The sequence below is a fragment of the Zootoca vivipara genome, chromosome 10 (genome assembly GCF_965207765.1).
Source record: "Zootoca vivipara chromosome 10, rZooViv2.hap1.1, whole genome shotgun sequence".
Lineage (NCBI taxonomy): Eukaryota > Metazoa > Chordata > Lepidosauria > Squamata > Lacertidae > Zootoca > Zootoca vivipara.
The window spans coordinates 19,482,588-19,509,891 of record NC_142593.1 but is presented as its reverse complement, the minus strand read 5'-3'; the positions used below and the strand labels follow the sequence as shown (position 1 = coordinate 19,509,891).

General features: G+C 41.3%; 1 protein-coding gene across 5 annotated transcripts in view; it reads right to left on the bottom strand.

The window, feature by feature from the left end:
• Positions 1-15,420: 15,420 nt before the first annotated feature.
• TRIM36 (tripartite motif containing 36) overlaps positions 15,421-27,304 on the bottom strand; it is a 49,197-nt gene continuing 37,313 nt past the window's right edge. For 3 of the 5 annotated variants that reach the window (XM_035099943.3, XM_088653220.1, XM_060280152.2), the window contains 6 exons: positions 24,943-25,196; positions 24,036-24,160; positions 23,150-23,443; positions 21,244-21,541; positions 20,057-20,149; positions 15,421-17,586 (listed from right to left, as the gene is read on the bottom strand). In XM_035099943.3, coding sequence (XP_034955834.3) covers positions 17,220-17,586; positions 20,057-20,149; positions 21,244-21,541; positions 23,150-23,443; positions 24,036-24,160; positions 24,943-25,196 — 1,431 coding nt within the window. In that variant the 3' untranslated portion in view covers positions 15,421-17,219. The remainder of the gene's footprint in view (positions 17,587-20,056; positions 20,150-21,243; positions 21,542-23,149; positions 23,444-24,035; positions 24,161-24,942; positions 25,197-27,304) is intronic. The other 2 variants (XM_035099946.3, XM_088653219.1) reach the window with 1 other exon arrangement.

Below are 27,304 nucleotides of genomic sequence, written 5' to 3'. Positions count from 1 at the left end.
CACACGTTACATTGTGGGTGCCCTTTGTGGCATTGCGCGCGGTGCTACAGTTCCCAGGGAGCTTAATGGCAAACAGGGGTTGCCCTGCCTCTCAGTGTTATTATTTGGAGGTTCGCGCCCAGCCTCAATAGTCAAGTTTCATTGCTGGGAGGTGGGGGCCAGTCCTATTTATATACAGGGGGTGGAGCCTCTTAAAAAGTGTTATATAATGGGTGTCATGTTTGGGGTCTCTTGGAATCCGAGGCTGCAGCAATGGGAGGAACAGGACCTTTTCGGGATGTGAATGCTATGAACTCTCTCCATACACCGAAGGGCTGTCAATGAACTACCCTGCGTGTGGGGATATGGGCTGGGATGCCTCATATACATACGTCTCGCAGAGCACCCCCATATCCCATTTACCTTGATGTGCCCCAGCTCTCCTGGCTGGGGGGCTGGGAGGGATACACGCCCAAGGCCTAAGCCAAGGTCTTCCTACATTTGGAAGTTTAATAAAGTTGTGTCCTAATTTTAATTCCATAACACGTTGTCAGAGTCTTTATTCTTTTCTTATGATCCCTGGGGGCTGGGGCTGTCGCAGCCTGGTAACGCAATACCAGTCAGGAAGGAGATATTTCAGAATTACTGTGGTCCTGAAATAATCAAACAGGAAAAAGTGTCCCTTTTGCAAACTGGAGGGGGGGGGGACAGAGCATGGGGCACACAGTCTGTTTTATGCTGCAGAGAAGCTCAGACATGATGTTTGGGGTCTCTTGGAATCCGAGGCTGCAGCAATGGGAGGAACAGGACCTTTTTGGGATGTGAATGCTATGAACTCTCTCCATCTAGATGCAGCTTGGATATATGTGCAAATAAACCATCTATCATAAAGACACCACAGACTCTGTTGTGCCTCATTTCCAAAGGAAGCATGGACGCTGGGTAAGCACCTGGAACCTGTAAAATCTCAAACTGCTGTAGATATTAGGGTGGCATGCAACAATATACTGCTAACACCCAACCCTGGTTTATCCCAAGCAGTTAAGGTTCACCTAAGCCGAAAGGTACCGGTATATCCCTTTTAATTTTATTGTCTGTATTTATGGGCAGTTCGGGACGTGGGTGGCGCTGTGGTCTAAACCACAGAGCCTAGGGCTTGCCGATCAGAAGGTCAGTGGTTCGAATCCCCGTGATGGGGTGAGCTCCCATTGCTCTGTCCCTGCTCCTGCCAACCTAGCAGTTTGAAAGCACATCAAAGTGCAAGTAGATAAATAGGTACTGCTCCGGCGGGAAGGTGAACGGCATTTCCGTGCACTGCTTTGGATCGCCAGAAGCAGCTTAGTCATGCTGGCCACATGACCTGGACACTGTCTGCGGACAAACATCGGCTCCCTCGGTCAGTAAAGCGAGATGAGCGCTGCAACCCCAGACTTGTCCGCGACTGGACTTAACGGTCAGGGTTCCCTTTACCTTTACCTATTGACAGTTGCTATTTTAGTTTGTTGTGGTAGTTTGTGTGCTTAATTCTATTTTCTATTTTTATTGTACTTTTATTGTTTCTAACTACTTTGTTAGCTATCCAGAGAACAAAAATAAATGAAAACTGTATAAAACGATAGATGATTAGGTAGGTAGGTAGATGATGATAGATAGATAGATGATAGATAGATAGATAGATAGATAGATAGATAGATAGATAGATAGATAGATAGATATGGATATATGTTAGGATAGGCCCTATCTGTCAAATTATGGAGATGGGTTCATACACTACCAGCTTATCAAATCCCTTCCTGTGTAGGAGAAGTGATGTTGTTTCCTTCCCTTCTCGCAGATATCCTGCCTATGAGGCCTTGGGCACAGAGTATCAGTTTGTGATATTCTTCACCCTCTAAAAAAATATGGGAACTATTATGGTAACCAGTCCAACATGTGTAGAGTCACATGCCTGAAGCCATCTTGCCATGCTTTATGGGAATTGCCTGGTTCAGGAGAAGGGATGCATCCTCCCAGTAGTTTTATGAACTGGGCAGAGGACAGATTGGGAGCTATAATTACAATGAACAGGGCTTAATTGTTATAGCAAAAGTCACTGCTGTTTTGCATTTCTCTTCTGCTTTTCTTCTCATTCCATTTCTTTGAATTTTTCAATCCACATGGTCTCTTATTACGACTAAATGCACTTTGCCCACAAGTTCTGCTGCTCAACATTCCCTCGGCTCCATCGAAACCTCACTTTTATTTGAATGCCAGGTTGTTTGGGGGGGGGTTGTGGTCCCCACAAGCTGAAAGGAAGGCGACTCAATAAAGAAGAGTTCTCACAGAGTTAATGGACCAGGTTGTGTTGATTTGAACGTGGCACACAAAGGGAACTAATCACGATCAGCAGTAGTCCCGTCTCACTTCGGAGAAAGTCGCAGAGAAATTGTTTTGTATTATGATGTTCTTTTTCAGTAACGCTCCGTAGGAATGAATTACATATCTGTGTAAAGAAGTGCTGTTCCACAGACAGCAACGGCTACCATTGTGTCGTAATACAAACAAAAACCTTATAGCAGCTGAGAATTGGGGTCTCAGAGCTATTTTTGAAAACTAGAATGGTCCCCATTACAGGAGGAGAAAAAGCTATCCATATACTATCTATCCTAGATGCCGTTTGATGTACAGTGGAGAAGTATGTGTACTCCTTTTGGATGGGATATTTAAATCTCCAAGAGTCAATCAAGCCAAAATTTTCCATCATCTCAAAAAAAAAATTGGGTAGTTTGTTATCTCTTTTCTTTTTTATACCTTTTGTTTTGTCCAAGGCTGGATCTGTTACACCATTCATGTCCCCCATAATGATTACCTTCTGCCCTAAATAATCCATTAATTTATTTTCCAATTTTTTTAAAAATTCTACTTTACTCCCATTTGGGGCATACACCCCCACCCATAGCCATTCTTCTCCTTCTACCACAGTTTTTACCATCACAATTCTCCCCTCTTCATCCCTCCAAATTAATTTTGGTTCCCACTTATCTTTGATATACATTACAACCCCCCTTTTTTTCTTAACATCTGCAGATATAAATTCCATTCCCAATTTTTCATTTTTGAGTAATCTTTGATGCGTTTTGTTGATATGGGTTTCCTGGAGGCATATTACGTCCAAATTTCGTTTTTTTAATATATGGGTTAATCGATTCCTTTTCTTCTTATTATTTAAACCATTTACGTTCCATGAGATAGCATTCAATTTCATTTTTTAATTCAAATTCTTTTAATAATATGCAAATCAATTAAGTAGAAAGGAGAAGAGGAAAGAGGGGAAGAAAATAGAAAAAGGGTTAAAAAGGGGAGAAGGGGGAAATTAATATATATCAAAGGGAGAGAAAAAGGAGAGTAAAAAGATGTTAAAAAGGGATGAGGGGTAGATTACAATGTTTTTGAGGGAGGGATGAGGGTTAAGGGGTTTTATAAAGTAGAGGGAAAGAAGTTCCTTCTCAAATCTTTACAGTCTTCCAGTTAGGAATAAGAGGAATTTAGTCCAGATGATTTAGTCAGTTACTTTTCTAATTCCCCCTCCTCTGCTTCTTCACACTCTTCTTCCCCCTCCCCCTCCTCCTCCCCCTCGTATAGGGGCCTCTGCATGATGGAAGGGAATTGGGTGCATCTCCTGGCCCACCTCAAAATCACGTGTAAGGGTAGAATTCTACATACACACCACAGAAGTCTGCAGAAGGGTATCTATGTGTGAGCTGCTCCTCACCTTTAAATGTACCATGCAACTCATTTTGGGGTACTGATTGCATGGAACACTTAGGTATGAGCAGCTATAGTCATCAACATGTGGATATTGAAGACCAGAACCAGCCCAGCATGGCAGATTGGGGGTGGGGCCAGGAATCAGGGCCGCACTTCCTTTTTTGCCAGGTAGAGCCCCTTCATGTAAGTAATGCATGCAGCAGGCTTCAGAGTGGCACAGGTCAGCCATGTGCGCTCGTATTCACTTCACATGGTGCTTCAGTAGGAAAAATATCAAGTTTGATTGGGCTCCATTATTAGGAGGAAAGAGCCATTGAAGTTGTTGCTGTTGCTGTTATGTATTAAATTTGTATACTACCCTTTACCCGAAGCAACAGGGCGGTTCACAACATAAAAGCACAATATAAAAGCACAAAATACATAACAAAAATAAAAACAAAATCAGGCTTTTTAAAAAAGCATCACCGTTTTAGATTTCGTACATTTCAGAAGCACAGGCAATAGCATCACAGAATAAACTGTGTTTCATGGGACGCTATACAGCAACCCCTCTGCCATCCAACATTTCCCCCAGATGTAAGACTTGTGGAAGTATTGTGCAAATGCTAACCTGTGACTGGTTCTTATCGAGGAGGCAATGCCTCCATGCCATTGATTTCATTGAGTGAGCATAGGCTTGGCTCCACATCCTTCAGATGAAGGAGTTTTTTAGATTAAGCTGACTGAGTTTTAGTACTGCGATGCAAAATGCCTTGCAAGGAAGCTTAAACTAAACGCTCAGAGTCTTGACTCAGCAAGTGAACTGCTGGCAAATCAGCTTCCATTAATTTAATATCACTAATGGAAGATGGATGTCAAGTACCTTGTAAGTTGAAGGAGGTGATTCTTGCTGCTGGTTTTTCCAGCTACAAACTGATAAATAAAATTTTCCAAGCATTTTTAATTACTGTCCTCTGAGAGGGAATTTATAGTCTTGTTTCCTATTTAAATACCAGTAACTCTGCAAACATGTTATATTGGTCTAAATGAAATATTCAGCATCCTTTAATTATTATATCTGAATATATAGGGCCGGGTAGAGTGCTAACTTCTGTATCAGGTTACATACAGAATCTCCCTGAAAAAGAGGTCAGTTCTCTAAGCTTTGGTTGCGGTGTCAATCTGTTGATGGATGGAAAGTGCCTGGATAGTTTCCTCCTAATTAGTTCCTCATTAGGTGATTGGTGCTTTTACAGCCAACATTGCCAGCCACTTCTTCAATGGGTGTGCACAGCTCTGCTTAAGAGAGGACAATTATTTGCACCATTTCCTAAGGCCAGGTGAAAGGGTCCCCCCCCCCTTACATGTGGAGTGCAAGACCCAGTTCTCAAACCCATTTCCTATTGCCGGATAGGGGCAATCCTACAACCGAGACAACCGGTTGTATCCAATGAAGTCAAAGTGCTCACACAATGTGTGGTATATAATGCTTTAGAATGTTAAAGTGAGAAGCTGGGAGACCAGGGTTCAAATCTCCCCACAGACATGAAACTGACCTTGGGCCAGGCACAGTCTGTCAGCCTAACCCTATCTCAGGGAATTGTTGGGAGGATAAAATGAGGAGGAACCATGTACACCATCTTGAGTGCCTTGGAGGAAAGGTGGAATATAAATGTAGTAAGACAAACAAACTTCCCTTCCATGTCCCCACCAGCAAATCTGCTCTGGGATTTCACTCAACCCTAACCCTCCATTCCATGAGCACAATTCCATGGCTACAACAAAGTGTTGGTGTTGACCTTTAAATCCCTAAACGGCCTCGGCCCAGTATACCTGAAGGAGTGTCTCCACCCCCATCTTTCAGCCTGGACACAGGTCCAGCGCCGAGGGCCTTCTGGCGGTTCCTTCACAGCAAGACATGAGGTTACAGGGAACCAGGCAGAGGGCTTCTTGGTTGTGGCGCCCACCTTGTGGAACGCCCTCCCACCAGATGTCAAGGAAATAAACAACTACAGTGGTACCTCGGTTTACAAACACAATTGGGTCCAGAAGTCCGTACTTAACCTGAAGCGTACTTAAGCTGAAGCGAACTTTCCCATTGAAAGTAATGGAAAGTGGATTAATCCGTTCCAGACGGGTCCGCGGAGTACTTAAACTGAAAATACTCAAACCGAGGCGTACTTAAACTGAGGTATGACTGTATCTGACTTTTGGAAGACATCTGAAGGCAGCCCTGTTTAGGGAAGTTTTTAGTGTTTGATGTTTTATTGTGTTTTTAATATTCTGTTGGGAGCCGCCCAGAGTAGCTGGGGAAACCCAGCCATATGGGCAGGGTATAAATAATAAATTATTATTATTATAACCCAATGTCAACCTTTGTGTCAATATTTTAGGGAAAAATCTAGTCAGGAGTTTTCAGCCAGCTATGTGTCAATCCTCCTTTTCCCCCCTCATGGCCGTTTTTCTAGTAACCTCATTTCTACTTACGGTAGTGGTTTTAAATTTGTGAATATTTTAAAATATCAGCAGATAAAGAGGATGCTGGACCCCTGTTACATAGAGATACTTCAGTCCAACTCTTCTTGATAGGTATTTCAGCTTTGTGCCTTTTACATCTGCACAAACTGAAATGAGCTGCATTCAGAAATTGTGGCAAGAAATTGTGGTTGCACTTCCACTTATACTAAATAAGGCACTGCTGAGACAGAAATGATGTTTCATACATGGACTAAAGTGCCCCCTAGTGTTTATTCTCGGAGTTCACTAGAGCTTTAGAAGAATAAAATTCTTCCTTAGACATTTTGTTTATGGTACCAGAGAAGGCAGTTACTTATCTCCTTGGCTCGGGGGTCACATGACTCGATACCCTCCAATGAAAATAGGGACGTCCTACCATACCCTCCAACATTTTTCCAATTGTAATAGGGAAGTCCTAAGGAGAAGGTGACGACAGAGGACAAGATGGTTGGACAGTGTTCTCGAAGCTACCAACATGAGTCTGACCAAACTGCGGGAGGCAGTGGAAGACAGGAGTGCCTGGCATGCTCTGGTCCATGGGGTCACAAAGAGTCGGACACAACTAAATGACTAAACAACAACAACAACAACAACAACAACAACAAGGGAAAAGTGGGACATTCGGGGATCAAACCAGAAACCGGGATTGCTTCTGTACATCCGGGACTGTCCCTGGAAAATAGGAAGAGTTGGGAGGGTCTGTGATAACAGAGGATAGAAAAGTTCCTGATATTGCCATATCCCAACCAAAGAAGAATGGCAACTTAAGTTGACAATATATGCACAACTTTCAGACTTAACATACAGAATAAGAGAACAAGAAGAACATATGTTTAAAGAAGACTGGAAAACATTTATTGAATATATGGAAGATAATTGTATACAGCTGAAAACACTGACAGCATTAAGATAAATTCAACAGTGTAAATAAGTTTTGATGGATGCAACAATGGAAAACTGATTGGTACAGTTTTTGTAAAATATGCAGGGATTTAAAATATGTAAAATGAACCATGGAAAGAGAAGAAGGGAAGTCATTGATATTTTAAGGATGTAAAATGAGCATTTGAAATTGTAAAACAGAAAATTTAATAAAAATTATAAAAAAGAAAAGTTGCTGATATTTAAACTTTTTAACATAGGCACTAAAAGGTCTTATAAGTGCATAGAAAAAGGTAAAGTGCAGAAAAGATACACAGTTTAAGGAGACAGTGGTTGTTTTAAAATAAGTTCAACTTCCTGGTTCAGCATAAGATAGCATGCCAATCAGGAATAACAATAATTATTTCTTTATTTAAGAAAAGCAAGACGCCATTCAGTACGTCGAGACTATTTTAAATACTGTGGCACGAAATATCCAAGTCACACTCAGAAGCAACAGCAATAGCCAAAGAATAATAAATTAAACATAGGTGTTGCATTCATGCAGGAAAACAAGATCACAGAGGTTATCCCTCCAATTTTCCAATGTGTGTACCGGTAACAATAGAGAGAAAGGCAGGTTCAAGAGAACAACCTCATCAGATGTCAATGCATTTCAGATGAGATAATCCAGATGGGGACACAGAAAAGGCCTCGGGGTTTATAGGATGCAAAAAGCCCCATTACTCTTTCCACTTTCAGCACGTTTAGATCCAAACATTGTATTACAGGGACATCGGGACAAATGAATCCTGCCAACCACATTTAGAACAACAGCAAAAAGTAAAAAAGTTGGCTGGACATCAGATGTGGGTCAAGAATTGGGTTTGCCCTGAGCAGGTCGGCTGTTTTGTTTGATAAGGGCACTTGATTTGATGCCCAACGATACAGGAATTTGTTGGCTGTTTGGTTGGTTTGATGTGTTTCCTATTTTCTCCCATAGTCTCACAGCCGTTTACAGTTTTTTTTCTAAATATTAATAGTCCCAGTTCTTTGGTCTCGCAATCTTAATGGCTGTGTTCTCCCCACCCTGGAGGTGGCAAGCCTGAAAATGATCGCACACACACACACGCACACACACTTAAAGAAAAACAAGACAAAACAGCTGCATGTCACACATTAAGCAGATAGTGAAATTTGGCCCCAAGGCAATCAGATAGTTTGGTGGATCAAAGCAGCCAAATGAAATGAAAGATCGAGGTTAGAAAAGCCACCAAATGGTTTGTTAAAGAGTTACTGCGCAAGTGGGACAGTGATGTTGTCTCTGGGCTGTCACAAAGAAAGCAGGTAGCTCTTCACCTGCTTGGGTCCCTGGAGAAGATGCTGCAGATTAGGACGGGGCAGGTGGAGAATACAGCTCAGCTGAACTGAAAGAGCCCATGGATCTCATTGGTTGGTATATGGGATTCAGAATGTGGTGGTTGTCCTGTGTTGTTGGCATCTGTCCATCTTGAGAGACAATGGAGAGACCATGGAGACTTCTGGGGGTGAAGTCAAACTGCTGTGTTAGCAGCACTCAAGTGACCTCAGCAGGGCACAAGCCTGGGCAGAGTGCATGGAGGTCCTGGGCTGGCAGACAAGACCCCTCTCTTGGCCTTGCTGATGTGCTCCAAAGGGAAGCAGAGCAATTACGTTTGGCACCAGCTTGGCTGCAAGAGTTGCCAGAAGGAGGTGTACAACAATACACCATCCAGTTGTCTTAGGGACTCCACTCAGGATTTGTGTAGTTTTTACGCCTTAGCCTTTTCTTCTCCCAAAGATATCCCGCAAGGCAGTGGAGGTTTAGGATCAGAGTTTTGCTTCTCCTAGATGGGCTTGACAATCCCCATCTGCCCCTAGTAGTGGTTGTAAGTAGAGCAAGGATAATCAGTGTGACTCCCTCAGATGTTCATGAACTAGTTTCCATTATTCCCAACCGCAGGCCATGTTGGCTGGGGCTGATGGGCAATGCAGTCCAACAACTAGAGGGTTGCCCCTGTACCAGAGGTTGTGCACACAAAGCCATAAGCAGGGAAATAAACAAAACCTTTTTCATCCTGGACTCCAATGAAGAGAGACTATAAAGCTACATAGTCCTATGCACAGAGTTTCCTGGCTGTATGTCATGCATAGACATGTATAGGATTGCATTGCAGATTCTTCTTTTGATCAACTTTGCAAATGGGAACTTTCAACCTATCGTTCTGGGATTTTCACCTCCCTTCCCAACTCCCTTATCTAGCATAAAACCATCAAGTCAAGTTTCCTTGGTCAACTTCTGAAAATTAATCATGAGTGAAATGCTATTACTACAAAGGCCTTTTATAAAATAAAATAAAATATGGGGAGACTTTGTTGTTTGTTGCTATGATTTCTCCACAGACTATTTAAAAACCTTAAAAGACACAGGGTTTTGTTTTTGTTTTTGTTTTGTTTTTTGTCTGGCAACCTAACCACAGTGATTGCTTTGGAATTTGCCAGTTTTGTTTGTTTGTCCCGAAGGATTGGCAGCAATAAATACCAAAAAGCAGCAACTCTGCTAGACAGAAGGAATGGCCGTGAATTAAAATCATTCTTCCTTACTTGCTGCATGGTCAATGGTCGCCATCTACTGGCAAGACCGAAGAACAGCAAATAAAAGCATCTCACGTTGTTGAGTCAATATTACTGGACACGTTACATGGAGGATGTTAGAAGGTGAAGACAGAAGCTCTTCCCACAGTTGTTACTCACATGGAGGCACTCGGGCACAGTAGGAATGAGGATGTCTTGCCCCAGTGTCATGTGGCTGATCTGGCCCCAATATCCAGGCATTAAGTTCGGACATCTGAAGAGGAGCCCTTATGTGTGAGCAGCTGCTATAGAGCAGCTGAGCTATATGGGGTGCGGGGTGCTACCGTATACATTTAAAGTAGGCAGCCCCACACTCAGCCCTCCAGCAGTTTTGGGACTACAACTCCCATCATCACTAGCTAACAGGACCAGTGGTCAGGGATGATGGGAAATGTAGTCCCAAAACAGCTGGAGGGCTGAGTTTGGGGATGCTTTATTTAAAGCACTATCCTACCATTCTAATTGTTGTGGCATTCTCCCAAAGACTCCTGAAAACTGTGCTTTGTTCAGGATGCTTAGGGTCAACAGGAGAACTCTATTCCCCTCACAGAGCTCCAATTCCCAGAGAGCTTTAACACTCCCGCCATGGAACTTTGAGAATTGCAATTTTGTGAGGGAAATAGGGATCGCCTAACAACACTCAGCACACAGTTCCCAGGATTAATCCTTAAAGTGACATCACAGCGCTTTAAAAATATTGTGCAGATGTGTCTCAGCTAAAGAGATTAAAGAGTTTCCTTTTGAAACATCTTGCATGGGATGAGGGAGCCTTTAAAGTTCACAGCACACTCCCCAAACTTAAATCTGTCCTCTTCCTCCATGAACGCTTGCTATAAGCGGCCCTCCAGACTGGGATGGCTTTGTGGGTATGTTATTTGGCATGTCATTGATGCAATAATAGTGCAAAATAAAAAAATTCCTTCAGTAGCACCTTAAAGACCAAGTTGGTCTTTAATGTGCTACTGAAGGAATTTTTTTATTTTGCTTCGACTCAGACCAACATGGCTACCTACCTGTAGCAATAATAGTGCATTAAAGGTAAAGGGACCCCTGACCATTAGGTCCAGTCGTGACCGACTCTGGGGTTGCGCGCTCATCTCGCATTATTGGCCGAGGGAGCCGGCGTATAGGAGGTGGGTTAATACTGGACTATCCACACTTCATTCCGCTTTATCAGTTGTTCTGCGATGAGCTCTCCCAGTGTTAACGCTATCTTACACAAGAGTTCAGCTCCAGAGGTCCATGTAACCATGTTTCTCCGAGAATAAGACAGTCTTATATTTATTTTCCCTTAAAAAAATACACACTATGGCTTATTTTCAGGGGATATCTTGTTTTTTTCCCTCCTGCCACAGCCGGCATTGCTGCTGCGCCTACCACTATGTCTTATTTTCGGGGTATGGCTTATATTCCTTGAATGCTTAAAAATCCTTCTATGGCTTATTTTATGACGTCTTAAAATAGGGGAAATAGGGTATATCATAGCCGTCAACTCCCAGATTGAAAAATAAGGGATCAGCAGCAGCGCGGCACCGGAAGTCGCTTCTACGCATGTCCAGACATGCGCAGAAGGAGCCTCCCTGGCCGGTAGGAGCTGCTTTCTAAATCGGGGGGATTTACAGGATTTTTTTCAATTTGGGATAACAGCGGGAAACGGGTTTAAATACAGGGGTTTCCCGTGAAAAACAGGAGACTTGACGGTTATGATGTATATACAGTAGAACCTTGGTTTTCGAGCATTCAGAAGTCAAACGATTCAGAACCTAAATGCCGAAAACCCAGAAGTGAATGCTTCAGTTTTCGAATGCGCCTCGGAAGCTGAAAGCTTCCAAGGCACGTTTCTCCATTGCAATTGCTGACTGGCAACTCTGCCTCGGTTGTCGAATGTTTTGGAACGGTCTTCCAGAATGGATTACGTTCGACAACTGAGGTTCCACTGTACACATACAAAAAGTAAAGCCAAGAACACCTGGAACCAACCCCCCTACCCCCACAAGGTGGAGACCTGCCTACCTGGCTTTGGGAAGGAGGTGCAAGGGCTTTGGCAATGTTCCAGAGCCCTCCCATCACCTTCCCAAATCCCACAAAGCACTTGCCCAGCTTTGGGAAAGATGCAAGTTCTAGAACCCTGCCAGAGCCCTCAAGCATTATTCCCAATGTGCTGCCGGAGCCCTCATGCCTCCCCAAAGCCAAGTAAGGCCGCAGCCACAGTTTTGCACAAGTGGGGAAATGGGAGAGTCAGTTTCCCCTGCTATAATAAATAAGAAATGGTTTGGCAGTGTGGCGGGTTTTAAGCTGAATAAAGGGAAAACTAAAGTATTGGATAAAAATCTGACACTACAAGAGAGACAGAATATAGAGGAATGCACAGGACTGAAGTGTGTAAAAAAGGTGAAATATCTAGGAGTTAATATGACGTCAAAAAATTTGAATTTGTATAAAGACAATTATGAGAAATTATGGAAAGAAATCCAGAGAGATTTGGAAGTATGGACGAGGTTAAAATTGTCTTTAATGGGTAGAATAGCAACTGTTAAAATGAATGTTTTGCCGAGAATGTTGTTTTTATTTCAGGCCCTACCGATAGTTGATAAAATGAAATGCTTTCAAGAATGGCAGAAGATATTGTCTAAATTTGTCTGGCAGGGGAAGAAACCAAGAATTAAATATAAACTTTTGACTGATGTTAAAGAAAGAGGAGGATTTTCCCTGCCGGACTTAAAGATTTACTTTGAAGCTGCTGCCTTTTGTTGGTTGAAAGATTGGTTTTTGTTAGATAATGATGATTTGTTGGATTTAGAGGGTCATGATAACGCATTTGGTTGGCATGCATATTTATGGTATGATAAAGTGAAATTGCATAAAGGTTTTAAAAACCATATAATCAGGAAATCATTGTTTAATGTCTGGATGAGATATAAGGATTTGTTGGAAAGGAGAACTCCTAGGTGGATCTCACCTCTTGAGGCAAAGAAACCTAAAAGGACAAATATGGATGAGAATAGGTTGAAGTACAAAGATATCTTGATGGAAGTGGGAAACCACCTTAAGTTAAGACCATACGAACAATTGAAAGATAGGTTGAGTGACTGGTTTCAGTATGTGCAGATAAATGAGGTATTTAAGTTAGACAAAAAATTAGGATTCCAATCAGAAAAATCGAAATTAGAGACGGAGTTATTAGAGACAGATCACAAGAATTTGTCCAGAATGTATAATTTGTTGTTAGAATGGCATTTGAAAGATGAGCAAACAAAATCAGTTATGATTGAATGGGCCAAGGATCTGGGTCATAATGTGATGATGTCGGAGTGGGAAAAATTGTGGAAGAAAGGTATGAAATTTACGGCTTGTACGGTGTTGAAGGAAAATTTGATGAAAATGATGTATAGATGGTATCTGACGCCGGTCAAGCTAGCTAAAATGTACCACAAAAGCGACAATAAATGTTGGAAATGTAAACAGGATGTTGGCTCATTCTACCATATGTGGTGGACATGCCCTAAGATAAAAGGCTTCTGGGAAATGATTTACAATGAATTGAAAAAGATGTTTAAGAACACATTTTCGAAAAAACCGGAAGCCTTTTTGCTTGGAATAATTGGGGAAGAAATCCCCAAGGATGATGTTAATCTGTTTATGTATGCCACCACAGCCGCTAGGATTTTATTAGCAAAATATTGGAAAAAAGAAGAATTGCCTTCGAAGCAGGAATGGCAAATGAAAATGATGGACTATATGGAATTGGCAGAATTGACAGGAAGACTCCGGGACCAGACAAATGACAAAGTTTCAAAGGACTGGAAGAAATTTAAAATGTATATAGGAAATGTATTCGATAATTAGAGTTTGAAAATCCAGGAAAGTAAAGAGGTTAAGGCATTAGGGAAACAATAGATTTAAAGTTTGAAATTAGGGTAAATGATATGAAGATGAATTAACTTAGAAGTTTTAAAGGGATTGCATGATGGGAAAGAAGATGATTTAGAAACTGCTATAGAAGTTTAAAAAAATGGAAAACAGATAGTAGGGAATTGGGGAAGCCTGAAGACAATGAGTATTATAATGGATGAGAAATGATATATTTTTCTGTTATATTTTTGTATTTTGATGTTTTTGATATGTTTTTGTATTTTGTATTTTGTATGTTTGTTGTATGTTTGTTGAAAAAATGTTCAATAAAAATATTATAAAAAAAAAATAAATAAATAAGAAATGTATATAACAAGCCTATAACAAGCCAATTGACTGGAGACAAACTCTGCATTGCTCAAATATGGAAAAGGAAAAACCCTTCAATCGTAACAAGTTAGTTAAGAAAAATATAGGGGAAAGCTTTAATGACAATACTAGCATATCTATGATAAGCTTCAAGAAACAATCAGTTTGAGAATGGGGTTTCTTCATCTGATACTGTACTCAAATCACTTGACAGGACAGCACTATTAGCTTTCCCCAACTCTGTATGTTCCCACTGTTAATTGTTCATCTTTGTGGAATTTTTATGTTGAACAAATAAAAGTATATTTTTTATATATAAAAAATCTACTTCTCAAAATTTAGCCCTTTTAAAACATTACCAGCAAATGTGTAATCATCATCTAAGATAGTGTCAGAACCGGGACTAGCAAACAAAAGCTTTTATGCATCAAGAGCAATGGAAAATAAAACTGCATATCAGAATCTTTAAGACAAGCCAGGGGGCGTTATCTGAGCAAATGGAGAAGGGAAGGGGTTGAGAGTTCTGGGACAGGACATATCTAACCAAACGGGCTAGCTAAACAAACAAATCCTTTCATAAATACTTGGACTGGCTTGATGTACTGTTTGGAGTTGGCAGTGTGCACAGAGAAGGCCTTATTGCAGGGCCAAGGATCTAGAAATAGTCTCCAGATCAAGTCAAGCCCAAACTTGCAAAGAACATCTCTTTTATGGGTCCAATCAGTAGGTTTGGGGCTGGCAGGCCAGCAATGAGGAAGGAAGATGCTTCCACCCTGACACACAAGACTGGTATGCTATGAATAGCTAATTCTCATGTCCAGGAATTGGGGATCCTAATAATATTTGGGGGAAAAGTTGCATTCCACCTGAATGAAAGGGGTGCATCTAGGAGTACCGGATTCCAACTGGCACTGAAATCTCAAGTGGCTAAAAGTATTTATGCCCAGCTTAGGCTGGTTTTTCAGCTACAGCCGTGCAGCAAAAAGGTAAAGGGACCCCTGACCATTAGGTCCAGTTCGTGACCGACTCTGGGGTTGCGGTGCTCATCTCGCGTTACTGGCCGAGGGAGCTGGCGTACAGCTTCCAGGTCATGTGGCCAGCATGACAAAGCTGCTTCTGGCGAACCAGAGCAGCACACGGAAACACCGTTTACCTTTCCGCTGTAGCGGTACCTATTTATCTACTTGCACTTTGATGTCCTTTCGAAGTGCTAGTTTGGCAGGAGCTGGGACCAAGCAACGGGAGCTCACCCCGTCGTGGGGATTTGAACCACCGACCTTCTGATCGGCAAGCTCTAGGGCTCTGTGGTTTAACCCACATTATTTGCCCATGCTCTCGGGTCATCCCACCTGGACTACTGTAACGGATTCTGCATCAGATTGCCCTTGTAGATGGTCTATCTAGACTCTAGAGGCTGCAGCAAGTATTAGGGAGTTGCCATTATCTTAGTAATAACAAAGAGAGTTTAATAAGGACATTTTTATTTGACATACTTTATTTTTAAAAAAATCTTGAGAAAGTTACATTTCCACTTCACAATATTTTCAAACAAGGCCTTACGGTTTGCATTAAAGCTTCAAATATTATTTTCCAAAAATTGTCTACATGATGTACTTGTATAGAGCTTTGCAGATCACACAGTAGTCCCTAACAGGTTTGTTAGTTATAGCAGCTATATGTGAATGATCCACACAAGGTTTCACTTAGTCTGAATGTAAAGTGCTCTTTCTTTTCAGTAGAAACTGGATGGGGTCCCCCCGCCCTCCCCCCCCCAAATGAAACCATGACACAACCTTCCTGGATGGTTTAAAACTTTTCAATTTTAGTTTAAAGCACGGAGCTCTGCATAGACAGGTAAGTATCTTTGTCCCTGGTCCCTTCAACTGAAGTGTAAGCACCACATTTATATTAAATAGGTCCCAAACATTCCACTAATTCTCAGTACTAATTGAAGCAGTACAGTGCATAAAAGTAGCAGAAATGTCCAAATCCACTTGTTGATTAAATTATGATTGGGGAGGGGTGGTTTTTCTTTTTAAAAAGCAGAATATCACTTCACTGTACAATAAATAAGTTATGGCTTAGTCAGCATCTCATAAATAAACACAAGCTAAAAGTAACGCTTTGGGCTACAGTTTTATGATCCCGAATGATCAGCAGCTGCCAAACCTTGGGAAACCTGTTGCGGTATTTTTGAACAGTATTTAGCAAAACATATTACTCAAATTTAATTCCACCAAAAGAAAACGATGATCAGAAGTGCAGTGCTTCACCAACCTCTGCTTAAGAGCGACATTCGCCACAAGCTAAACAGACTATATGGAGCTTCAGTCAGTTTTGTATGGATTACTTTCTAGCTAACACGTCTAATTGATAAGGACACCCTAAGGCAAAAGTGCTCCAAACTTAATGGTCAGTACACTTTATTCTAAACACACTAAAATCCTTTTTAAAATGAAGTTACAGTATAAACTATGCAAAAAAAAAGAAGTTCACTTTTTCTTTTAAAAAAATAAATCTATAATATTACCATTTGGGCCTGCATTTTTAAATCTCTCTCTATATGCAGTTTTCAACAGCAAGGTCTGATGTTTCAAGAGAAATTGCACTTATATTTAAATATACTGAAATACAGTATATAGGAAATAACCAACAATACTGAAAACACACACAAGAACCTTGCTATTAATCACTGATAGACAGACAGGTTTGTAAAAGTCAATTGCGTAAGTCACAATAAATTCATCTTGGATACAATCATTGTGATTCACATCTATCTATTATGTGTTCTATTGCAGTGTGGATTCACAATGTACTCTGCCTACATGCAAATATAGTAACCAGGAAATATAACCACTCACAATGTAGTGAAATAAACTCCTTTTCAAGCAAGGAGCATACATAATGCATAACCATAAGAAATGCACTGTTACACAGGGCCCATTTCCATTTTAAAATTGAATGTGAATGCCAGCAAGCATCAGCTAAGTAAAAAAATCAAAACCAGATAGCCACCAGACTTCCAGCTTATGAAAGGCAATGAGACTGCTAATCCATTTGATTTCTGAAGGCTCCAAAGGCAGGCCAAGGGGTGACTCCAGAAAGCTCTTTCTAGACAAAAGAAATCTGGTAGAGATGGAAAAAATTCTGTGACACTGAAAAAACGAAATGAAAACAGACTGACTCAAAAGCAGGGTTGCAGCAAAAGCACTTAGGAGATATGATGTAATTAAGACATAATGCTAAAGATGGATCCTTGGGCATTACATGTCTTCATCTTCGTATTTCAAATATTTTGCTGCAATCGTTTCTTCCAGATGAATTCCTGCGCTCCCCATCAATGCAAAAGCTGGATACATTTTACCAGAGCAGTCTACCTGACGCTCATAAAGACATTTCATCCTGTCTGCGTCATAGAATCCAACTTTGCCTTTGTCATAGTCAAGGCAGATTCCAATGCATGATGGCATGGGAAGAATTCTGTTCATAGAATCTTTGCAAGCAGCTGGAGCAGGAGAAACCTTAGGAATAAAGAATTTCTTCATGCCTAAGGTTACCAGTGTGAAAGGCTGCAAGGACTCAACAAAGATGTCTTCACTCCCACTGTCATGACCGCTGTCTTGTTCATATCTAGAAGAAGAACACAACATTGATTGATGTATACTAGACATACTGGAATATCTCCTAAAATCTTCAATGTTTTCTCACAGTCCAGCACAATAAATTTCACACAATAAAACACAGAACCTTAAAACATTGTGCATGAAGCCAGATCCTCTGCCATGCAGTCCCAAAGTATGCTAGAGGGCAGGGAGAAGGTGTGCAGAGAATCTACATAGCATCAACACTAGGAAGATTTGCGCAGATTTAAATGAGAAATGAGTGCATGATCATGTGAGTTAACCACATTTTTTCACAATGGAAAAATGGCCCTCCTCCGTGATCCTGCCAGTATGGCTTGCAACCACAGCAAGGTCCTTGGAGCAGGATCCTGGCTTGTGTCCTTGGAGATACATTACATCCATCTCAAGTGATACCACATTATTCAATTGATCTGTACTGCCGAAGGCCAAGGCTCAAGGCAAGCACCAATTGCAATGCATATAGGGCATCCTGCCCCATTGATGTGCCTTCCACAGGATGGAAGAAATCAAAATGTGTTTGAAGAATGAAAATCTAGGTAAGTCCCCTCTCAACTGTGAAGCAAGCTCAGGAAATTTGGACAAGTCACTTGTCTCTCAGCTTCAAAAGCTGTTGTAAGACTAAAATGCTGCTTTGATTTCCTCCGAGGAAGGCCAAATACAAATGTAAACAGTTGAGAAAATAGTATACAAGGTCAAAGTTTGAGGCATTGTGTAAAGCAGCAACTTTGGTATCTCCGAGATCAAGAGGACTATGCTACTATATGCTACAGGTTAACTTCTATCAGCAACGTTCAACAAAGCAAACGAATCAAAGAGGATTCTAACTTTCTGAAACAGTTAAAATAATTCCTCTTCTGAAAATAGTATTTCAGTGGCAGTGTTAACCAGCAATTCTCATGTTTGAGGAAGTGAAGCCAAACAGGCTCTGGCAACGTGAACACATGGTACAGTGGATTAAAATTTGCAGTGTCATTTACTATTTTGTTCTATGCCAAATGTTATAAACATTAAACACCTTTCCTTGTAATTCTGCTGAACTTACCATATGCAGGCCTCCAGTGATAAGTTCTCTGCAAAAATCACTAGGAACTAGGTCAGCCCTAACATGGCTTTCCAGATAATTGAGCAGAAATGAGAGTAATTATCTGGAACCTTACAGCTAGAGTCTACTGCTCTCCATGAATTGAGGTGGGGCAAATAACAAAGGAATCCCCAGCAGGTAAAGCAGGATCCTATTCCTGGCAAGCAGGAAACCCTAACACTAAAAGCTACACTCTTAGAAGTGAGCCACTAGATACTGGCTACCAGAAAACATGTACTTTAATGGCCAAGAGCAGAAAGACCAGGTCTAAATTGGAAATTATAAGTGTCTATGTGTCATAACTTAACTCCTTCACGTTTTTTCTCTCTCAACTCCACCTACTACGACTACTACTACGAAAGAGCTACAGGATGCTAAAAGTAAACTTTTAGCGTTTGGATTAGATCCAATGGCGGCTTTGTGCTAACAGAAGGGCTTCCAACTGAAGAAGGGAGGGCACTCGATTTCACAGATCCTTCCCTATCCAATGACTCCCAAAAGCTTTTCCCAAGGGTTATGGGCAGTGCTTTTTTTCTGTAAAAAAAAAATGTTTAGGTGTACTCTCATTTTCCTACCCATATTGAAATACTGCCCTCAGGGAGGCCAAACTTAAGATTCACAAAATGTTTAGTGGTATGCGTACCCCTGTGTACCCCCATAAAAAAGCACCGATTATGGGACACTCTAGAATGGTATGGACTAGAGCAGGCTTCCTCAACCTCGGCCCTCCTGATGTTTTGAGACTACAATTCCTATCATCCCTGACCACTGGGCCCTGCTAGCTAGGGATCATGGGAGTTGTAAGCCAAAAGCATTTGGAGGGCTGAGTTTCTGGAAGCCTGGACTAGAGGGCTGCAATTGGTAAGGGGGATTAGCACAAAGAAGGAGCCTTGGTTGGACGAAGCACTTCTATGCCAAGTCACCATTGGATACAACTCTTTGTTTAAGGCAGATGATGATGATGATGACGACAACGACGACGATGATGATGATTAAGGTGGACTTATTCTATGCAGGTTATTACCCACATATTGGTTACAGAGCTTCCATCTATATCCCTGCGGACAAATATTTCCAAGCTCGCACTTGCCGATGTAACACCTCCCACACCCATGAAATCTCTTTGGCCTCCAGTTCTTCTCCCAAACAGGCTTTACTTCCATTTTTAAGAGTGCAACAGGAGAAAACACTGCAGCTGAGTGTAGTGGTAATGGTAGTAATTACTAGCAGCAGCACATGCTGAGGAGACAAGTCTTTGCATCTTTCCTTTACACAGGATGTAAAGTAGCTGGGCAGATGTATGTATCTACTAGCAACAATCTGAACTGTACTTCTGAGAAATGTGCAAACTATTAATTTTTTAAAAATTGTCCACCTTTTTTCCATTCTTCCCCCCTCCTCCTCTTTCTGGCCCTTTTCTTCATGTTGTAAGATTTTTCTCTCCCCGACAGTGTCACGCAACTGTAATCTTAAAAAAAAATTAAAACGGCACTTGTCAGTACTATAGAAAAGGGAAAACAAGGATTATGAACAAAGCAACTGATTCAGGACAAATATGGGCAGCCAGCGTTAGCAAAATACCCATCACAGCAGCCGCGTTGGAATCATCATCCAGTGAAGGAGGATTAGTTTCCCCAGATGCTGAACATGAATAGAAGAAGTTGAAAAGGCAGCTTAGATCCTGTCCTCCTCATTTCCACCCTTCCTGCTAGATGCAGGAGGTCAAAGGAGACTGACCTGAAGGGTCTGAGCTGAGTTAGAAGAGTAGCAGTGAAAGGATTGCTGTCTGCATGCATGCACATATTATTTCTGCTCAATTTAAGCAATGTATACAATACCGTAAAAAGGAGGCTTCTTGCCTGCTAGTGTGAGCTGCTGCAGTGCTGAGCAATGATCTGTAACAGTTTGCTTTTGAATCACACTCCATCGCACCTCTGAAATGAATGCTTTTTTATTGTTGCCGCTGCTGCACTGAGTAGAAATTTGACTTGTACAAGCACGCAAGTCAAAACGAAATCAGCAATCTGTCCTTTTATGCCCATGTGCTTCTTGGAAATGCAGATATAGATATCTGATACACGAGTGCGAGCACCAACTCTGATACACAAGTACTAGCATCAAATCTGTGCTCATCTTCCCTACACAAGCTTTAGGAAATGTACATTACAGTGACCGATATTCACAAGGGGGAAAAGGCAGGAACAAATGTCATGTACATGACTAAGCAATCAAGAGCATGTCGCTTTTTTAGAGACCCATTCCAATGGAAATCACGTGAAACAAAATCTCTAAAAAGAAACGATCACTCTTTAATAGTGAAATCTTGGAAATGGAACCAGAAAGAGGGCTGCTGAGAAGCATGTGGGGTGTATCAGCATGCTTGGGAGAATCCCAAGTTTTATTTAAAACTTGAGAATTTAAAACCAGGAGAAAGAGGCAGACCGCCTTCCCCATGCGAAGGCAGCTGGCGCAGCAATCCAGCTGTTACTTCAACCAATATGGCTTTTATCTTGTATAACCTTTGCATTAGCTTCTATGAAAGAGATGAAAAGTATTACTTACCTTGGGCTTGTTAGATCACGAGAATTTTGGAACCATTCTTGGATCTTAGCATCAGATGCAACTCCTACTTTCACCAAATATGAGTAGGGCTCCACGCGGAGAGCCCAGAAATGCTTCCCTTTCACAATACCGGTGTCTCCAACAACATAGTCTAATGTAGTGTAGCAACCAGCTTGGATACGTTCAGCTCCCAGAAGCAAAGGAAATCCAGCCCTGCTTTCCACAGCATTTCTCCTCGCATTCAGCATGAGGCGTTCGCTATTGTAGCCACACTTGTCATCGAAAAGGAAACTAAAAACTGAAAAATACGCATCCTAGATCAGCATCTAATAACATATTCCTATTTTTTCTTTTTAAATAAAATTCTTTTTTTTTTTTTACTCTATCAGCAGACTGGACAAGGAATCTCAGACATAATTACTAGAACACGTTAGTGGCACCATGACTCCTATTAAAGTGCAAGGAATTAACTTCACCTCCCAAAATTTTGTTTGTTTTGATAAGCATGACGCTAAGGATGCCCTTCTCCTTAAGACACCATAATTATGCTCATTTCCTTTTGTGGGCCAAATGGTATTGGCTTCTCTATATCATAATTTTGAAATTGCTAACAACTGGGGCACTACATTCTCCCTTCTTCCCTTAAATATCTGTTATTTTAAGAAACTGTGATTGCTACGGAGTTCTAATATTTTAAACAGTTTTGCTTGCTATGGTTTACAATCTCCTCCTTGGTTCTTTAGCCAAGGTTACTCCCAACACAAAACCAAATCCTAACAAGATTGGCCAGCAGACCACAACACTTATGTGGGATGGGTAACCAGCATGGTAAGGTGGTGCTGCGAAGCCACCCTCCCCACAGCAGTATTGCTGTGACTTACCTGAAGGGACAGTAGCCATGTCAGGACACACTGGTGATAGTGCTGGAATGGTTCTGCCAGTGCCAACCTCACCACCCACCTGCCCCCCAGCCCCTCACAACCAGAAGCCTCGAGTGCTTCAGGACTAGCCGTTGCACCTGGAAGCTCAGGTGTTACTAGCAGCCAAGGGCATCATCTCCACTGCAGCTACGCATGGTAAGAAAACTGCAGCCTATTCTTTCTGATGAGGCCTGGTGTTCATCAGTCATTACCCTGAGACAAGGTGACTGGGCTGACCTTGGAAACTATTCAGAAGTCTTGGTGTAGGAGAATGAAGCTGATTCATCAGGGGCACATTGTACTAATGCTTTTGTGATCAAAAGAGACCTCTCTTTTATTAACAGAGCTCTACATGGTTACCGTAACTTCTCCTTTGTATTTCGTTTGTTCCACTATGGATACAGTACTTGACTTTTGGTTCTTCCTCTCCTAAAACTGTCTCCTTCAATAGCCATTGCACCTGGTCACATTTACGTAGCTTTATTAAACAATTATGTATCTGTATTTGCTTGTTTACATGTCCCTTGCCCCTTTGATATTGTTTATTAGGTTGTATCTCTGCAAAGAGGTACTGTATTTTTAGTGTTTGTAAATGTTAAGTGATGTATAAAACAGAAGCAAAGACTGCCTCCTGCTAAGATCAACCAAGTGCATCATTCTAACAATACAAATCCCTGCATCAAGTTTAAATAGGATATAGAAACACTTCTGGTAGTTGCCATTTATGGAGTTCACCTTAAAAGCTTGCCAAAGAGCAAACCTGTGCGCATTTCAGAAATGTTGCTAGAGCTACCTGTTTGGGCTAAATATTGGGGCTCATGGTTAAAGCAGGCAGAGTGGGGAACTTAAAATATTAATTTAATGGAATTTTATTGTGACTTGCTGGTGGATGTACTTCTGTGTGGGTGTTCATATATGTACGCACAGCAAGACTTCAACCTTCCACAGCCACCAGTTTGGGAGTTGCAAAAATACATGAATTGTACCTGGAGCTGGTGGTGTGTGCAAGGTAACCTCCCTGCTCCAAGGACTACAGATAGATCCTTTGTATCCTCTGACTCTGAAGGCATAGCTGCTGTTAGTGTCAAGATCAGAGATGATCTCACTCTTGCCGAAGACCTCAGTCTCTTGCCATGCTGGGTTGGCATCTTCTCTGTTCAGTTTACGGTATTCAAGGATGTAAGTATCAGCTGAACCTGCTTTCTGTGGATGATCCCAACAGATCAAAGCTTTGTTATACATTTTGCTTTGTTCCTCATTGATTTCTGGTATATCAACACCTGAATTGAACATACAAGAATAATTTTTTAGATTTGCAAACAAGCTTTTAACGTCACTAAATTAAAAACAAAGACTTCTCCAAGCTGATAGTTGTTGGGGTGGGAGGGAATTCTACAGAATTTGTTGTGCTGGACCTTGTTCATCCTTGGTTGTTACTCACTCAACAGCAGTGCTGCTCATACAGTCTACCAACCCCCTGGTAACAATACATTTAAACTCCAGGGAAATCATTGGCTGCTCCTGCTAACACCTTTCCAGGACTCATTCCCAATCTAAAAATGCTTTGAGATCAACTAGGTTACAAGAAAAAGCAACTCCGGCATGCACATGACAGCACACACAGCTGTGTCAAATACTGACTTGACCTTGCCACACGATGATTACTTCTTCAATACAAAGGACCTGTTCTGTCTCCCAAAAATGCCCAATACACATGGCCTACTAGGGTATTTTCTAAGAAATTCCCATAGTTGTTACAGGTATACAACTGACTTTTGAAGAACTTTGAAAACTCAGCTGAGAGCAAATTGTGTTTGGAAAGACTGTTTTGGGGGGGGGGGGGGTTTAAGCAGAGCTTCCCTTCAAACTTACCACTCGAAAGGAAAGACATGTCCTCAAGAGCCTCCTGTGGCTTTGCTATGTCAAGAACAAAATCTTCAAAAGAAGCTTGAGCTGCAGGTCTGAAGCTCTTCAAAGATTCAGTTGCTTTTTGAATTCTGTATGTGGAAAAGTTTTACTAGCTAGATATATATATGTGTGCATTCTTTCTTAACAAGTTAGCCAGTGGTTCTCAAACTTTTCTCTCTGGGCCACACTTTCAGAATAAAAATTTGCAAGTTGCACCACACCAAATTTTTTTACTGATAAGATATGCCTTGGAAAACGAAAAGAAACAACTTCTAGTAGTGCTTGATTTGTAACATAGAATACAACTACTTTGTATTATACTTGTAAGACATTTGTATAAAACAATGCGGCTACATAAGAACATGAACCATTCACAAAATATAATATTGATTGTCCTTGCAAATGCACAATACCTTACAGAGACACATACTAAAATATATGATCCTTTAGTTTTTGCTAATGTCTCAGAATGAATAAATCGAGTCACCTGCCAAAGTATTCTTCTTTTTTGACTTTCCTATGTAACAGTGGAATTGAAATCCCCAATAGTTTAGTATATATTGATTATCCAATTAATCAGAAACTTCATGATGCATAGCTGACATAAGCTAACGTTTGAAAGAAAGTAGAGACACGGTCTACTAGGATGTTCTCCTCTGCAAAGAAATTACAAGTGTATTGGAGCTACCTGAGACCCGTGATCTCAAAACATATCACTTAGATCCAAAATACAGAAAGTGGGCAGAAAATAATTTTACTTCCACATGAGGAAAGTTGCCCCACATGCAGATCTCTATACTCAAATAATGGTGAAGAACAAGGCATGTTTTGAAGTACATCATCTAAACATTTTAGAATATAAATGGCATACCTGTCATGAAGCTGTTTCGCTGTTTGAACAAAACAAGACTGGTCTGTTTCTTTAAGAACTTCTTGGGCATACCCTACAAGGCCATTATTTTCTAGAAGTCCCTGATATTCTTCTATCTGAGAATGCAATTTCTCCAGTCTTAGGTTTTTGGAGGCTTCAATAGCCCTGAGTGCAGTTGCTCGCCTCTCTTCCAAAACATCGAACAACTTATCAAAGCTGTGAGATGCTTCTTCCTTAGCTCTTTCACCATTATGCTGAAAAACAGAAACATATTTTTCAATAACTACCAGAGCTGGTCTCATATTCAGGTGACAGTGAGGTTTACCTGAAGTGGTTGTATGAAAATAAATCTAATTATAGATTTCTAACGAACACTAAAAGAAAACTCCCAAGTTTACTATTTTGTTTTATCAAGAGATAGGTGTGGCACTTAAAAATAGCACTAATTATAATGCAAGCCTTTAAAATCACTTTCATTGTTCCTTTGGCTACAATAAAGATAAAATAGTAACTTGGGTACAGTGGTACCTTGGTTCTCGAACTTGAATCCATTCCGGGAGTCCATTTGACTCCCGACACCATTCAAAAGCCAAGGCATGGCTTCCAATTGGGTGCAGGAGCTTCCTGCAGTCAAGCAGAAGCTGCAGAAGCCGCGTCGGATGTTCGGCTTCCAAAAATGATTTGCAAACCAGAACACTTACTTTCGGGTTTGCGGCGTTCAGGAGCCGATTTGTTTGGGAGCCAAGCTATTTGAGAACCAAGATACCACTGTACTTACTTCAAAACTATTTCAGTTACAGTTGGTTTTTGGAGGGTTTACAAATATGCAAGTAGCTGTAACTCATTGAAAATATTGGTTCCAACCTAAATGGAAAATTACATTATAATTAAGACCAAGCTAAACTTATACTTTTTACCTAACAGGGCAAATACCAGGTGGTAAGTAGTGGATTCACGCTAGAAAAAATGCATGGAGGGAATGGTTAAGCACAAGGTTGGCTAACCTTTTTGGGCTAGATGGTCACATTCACCCTTGGACAACCCACTGGGCATCTCATGGAAACAGTGGGGGGGGTGTTCAAAAGTGGATGTGTGCTGCCCAGTCTTGCACTCTCACATACATGCACAAAGGACACATACATGCACACAGACAGAGCTCAATCCACCATCTTCAGCTTATCAATGCAGACTGGCTGAGAAGAGGTTATTGCCCCCTTTATGCTCATCAAATGGTTGATCTGGTGGTGACTATGAAGGATCTTTATCAGGTTCTGAGTTCTACCTACCCCCAACCACTGTGTCTACACTATTATTATCATTTTGTCACTGCCACCAAAATTGGTGGTGTCAGGGAGGGGGAGGGAATTTGCTTGCAAAGGTGCATCAGGCTGCCAAACTGGGTACAGCCTCTCTCTCACACACAAATCTGTCACTGTCTCCAATATCTCATGTGAGCGCGCACACACAGGTGAAACACTTTTCCTTGTGAGATTGCAACTTTTCCATCAAATACTCTTGTTTGCAACCACATTGATATCCGATGGAATCTGTACAAAGGCTCTATGGAGAATGTTTCTACATATTTTCGTGCCTTAAGATTTATTTATAAGTCACTGTCACTCTTGGAACATTGTTCTCACATTAGTCTTTAGCAGGGGTCAGCAAACTCTTTTTCAGCAGGAGGCTGGTCCACTGTCCCTCAGACCTTGTGGTGGGCTGGACTATATTGGGGGTGGGGGTGGTGAATGAATTCCTATGCCCCACAAATAACCCAGAGATGTATTTTAAATAAAAGCACACATTCTACTCATGTAAAAACACGCCGATTCCCGGACCGTCCGCGGGCCAGATTTAGAAGGTGATTGGGCCGGATCCGGACCCCAGGCCTTAGTTTGCCTACCCATGGTCTTTAGACTTCTTTCTTTACGGAGCACCACTTTCTTAAAATTAGAAACTCCAAAATGCATTCACACATTCCAAATGTTAAATTTGCCTTCAGCCAAAATGGTTGCAAAATGCCTACCAGGACCAATATAAACCGCTGCCCACAGTCTCATCTGCTTCAGGATGTAGGTAACTTCCTGTTACTTGCTTTTAAGAAATGCATACTGGTTTCCTCTAACCCATGTTAGAATTTTGTATTGCTTTGTATTGTATTGTATGGTATTACTTTGCATGTAATACCATATTGTGGCATATCCTTCATCACAGTCAAAAAAGATTTTCAAGTCTGCATTATAAATACCAGCCTACCGTGGTGCATCTTTTCACCCCAATTCCTAGAATGAAGAGAAATATTCTCTACCCACCTACTAACCAAATATGCCAGATTCTTATTCAGCTTACGTAATTTGTTTTAAAT